General features: G+C 36.7%; 1 protein-coding gene across 1 annotated transcript; it reads left to right on the forward strand.

The window, feature by feature from the left end:
* The first annotated feature begins 507 nt into the window (after positions 1–507).
* Positions 508–1,616, forward strand: LOC149267289 (uncharacterized). The gene has a single exon (XM_089398436.1). It carries the CDS (start codon positions 762–764, stop codon positions 1,443–1,445), a length of 684 nt encoding a protein of 227 aa, XP_089254562.1. The 5' UTR covers positions 508–761; the 3' UTR covers positions 1,446–1,616.
* Positions 1,617–2,323: the final 707 nt, after the last annotated feature.

Consider the following 2,323-nt stretch of genomic DNA (forward strand, 5'->3'; position numbering starts at 1 on the left):
CTCAAGCCCCCCTCATCTTCTTAGCGTTCCAGTAAGAGAATTAAGCTAGAACAAACTTGGATACCAAGTTTCGAAAATGTGTAATAACGAGCATCATACACAATGTTTATTGATCACATAAACATGAACATGAACATGACTTAGCTATAACTCACACCCAAGGAAAAAACATCTTCTAGAATAACACCTCACAATATATAATACACATTGAATAACTCTCACATAAGAAAAAGACATCTTCCACAATAACAGCGCAAAATCACACTATATAATACACATGAAATCATTACTTCTAGATACTACCTACCATTGTGATTATATAAATTGTTTATTCATTTCATTATCCTTGTTAGCGCAGCGTCAGATCTTATCCGATCACATGAGATTACATATAATAAAAGCTATTGTCAATTACTGCCGTCCACATTGAGCCCACAAACATTGACTACCCTCAGTGACCACATATTCCATCTATGTCTGCTTCCCTGCATACTTTATTACAATCAAATCAACCCCTAGGTTCGAATGTATCTTTTAGGATTAGTTATTCACAAAGTCGAAGACACGACGACCCCTGAAACTTTTGAGATTCTGGAGATAAAATCAGATCGTTTCCCGGTATATGTATATACCATCATATGCTATGGATTAGTTATGCACAAAAGGAGTTTGAGGAATTTTTGTGTTGCCTGTTAATACTGAAACTTTCTGCCTGTCGATTTTGATACTGGTACATTAAACTGGCTTCAAGCACCAGTAGAATGGATGGCCATGGAAGGAAAAGGCGTATGGTCTTGAATTTGGAGATTTTGGAAGCTAGAAATGTTATAGTTAAGCCTGACGGGGGTAAAGACAGTCTGTTTGTTCGCTATTATCTTTCGATTGGCAATGGCCGGGACAAGAATATTGCAGTCAATTCCAGGGAAGTAACGGCAACGTCAAACCCTCAATGGAAGCAAACTTTCTGCTTGGAGTGCGGAGGGATTATGGACGACGCTAATGTTATTCGTGAATTGCAAAAGCAGTTTGTTAGGTTTGAGTTGAGGCAGAGGAGCGGCAAAGTTAAAGTTCTGGGAAATATGTTCAGAGCGTCCAAAGTTGTGGGGTGGGTTGAGATACCATGGAAGGATTTGTTGGCATCTCCCACGGTATCAATCAAGAACCGGTACCCCTTAATACCCAGTGTTAGTGGAGGATCAGAGCTGCCACCCAGTTTGCAACTTGCAATCTCTCTTAGTGATTCGGTTTCACAGCCTGCTCAAGAACATCGGCCAGATATGGAAATATATGGTCCACAAGTTATGGGAAGGGAAAACGAAATCAGAAGGAACTTTGTGAATATAAATAGACGCATTAAGCAACTAGAACGGGATGGGTGTGGATGCGGAGGAAAGGTCTGCTGCCAAGGCCTCCATGAGGAGGGTATTTTCGCTGCTGTCGCGTGATGAACATTGGTGCAGACCTAAATGGAAATTGGTGCAGCCTTTATGGGTTGTTGTATATATCTTGATTTATATGTGTTCATATTGAACAAATGATGGAGGTCTAGATATTGGATCTCTTAGTGTACCGGCTTTACTGAAATTATACAATTTTTGTTCAGAGTATTCGAAACATTCCAGGAATATATTTGTTTCATTGGACCACTGCACTTTTTTGGGAATGAAAATTAGGTCTCAATTTTTTATACCCGCTTGCTTTTTTAATGGTAATATCGAGCATCAAATATCGAGAGGCATAATGATCGTAGTCTGGAATTTTCTCTAACGAAGAAATAAAACATCATTTTTCGCATTTTTAATGAGTCGATAATGATTATCGAGATTACTCGGCTCTGTCTCTTAAAGTAGGAAAAATACCTTACTGGCCAGCGAATAGCTTTTAAATATACAACCAGAGTATACGAATTTGTTGGAGCTTGTGACACAATATTTATCCTGAATTATCTATAAATAATAAGTGTAGATATTTTTTTTTTATATTTTCCGTTCGGACTTTATCGTGTCTATAGGGATGAATATATAGATTACTGAATTCCGGAGACTAATTTGTTTTTAACAATATTTTAATATTTATCTTGGCTGGTCTGCTAGTCCAGACTTGAGATTTCTTTCCTAATATAAAGATTACTCGATTCCGGACACTGTAAAATATAAAACTAGAATATACTAATCGAGACTTACAATATAAACACTAAAATATACTAATTTGTTAAAGGTTGTCACACAATATTATAATATTTATCTTTGAATATCAACTAGTGTAGATTTCTTTCTTTGGATTCAGAAGGGATGAAATTAACTTATATTTCTTAATATTTTCA

Source organism: Pinus tabuliformis, chromosome 6 (assembly GCF_031772625.1).
Source record: "Pinus tabuliformis cultivar Carrire ecotype Pingquan chromosome 6, CPIR1, whole genome shotgun sequence".
Classification (NCBI taxonomy): Eukaryota; Viridiplantae; Streptophyta; class Pinopsida; order Pinales; family Pinaceae; genus Pinus; species Pinus tabuliformis.

Bases quoted from the DNA above. Each gene is read 5' to 3' on its own strand.
- LOC149267289 (XM_089398436.1), top strand. From the start codon at position 762: ATGGATGGCCATGGAAGGAAAAGGCGTATGGTCTTGAATTTGGAGATT.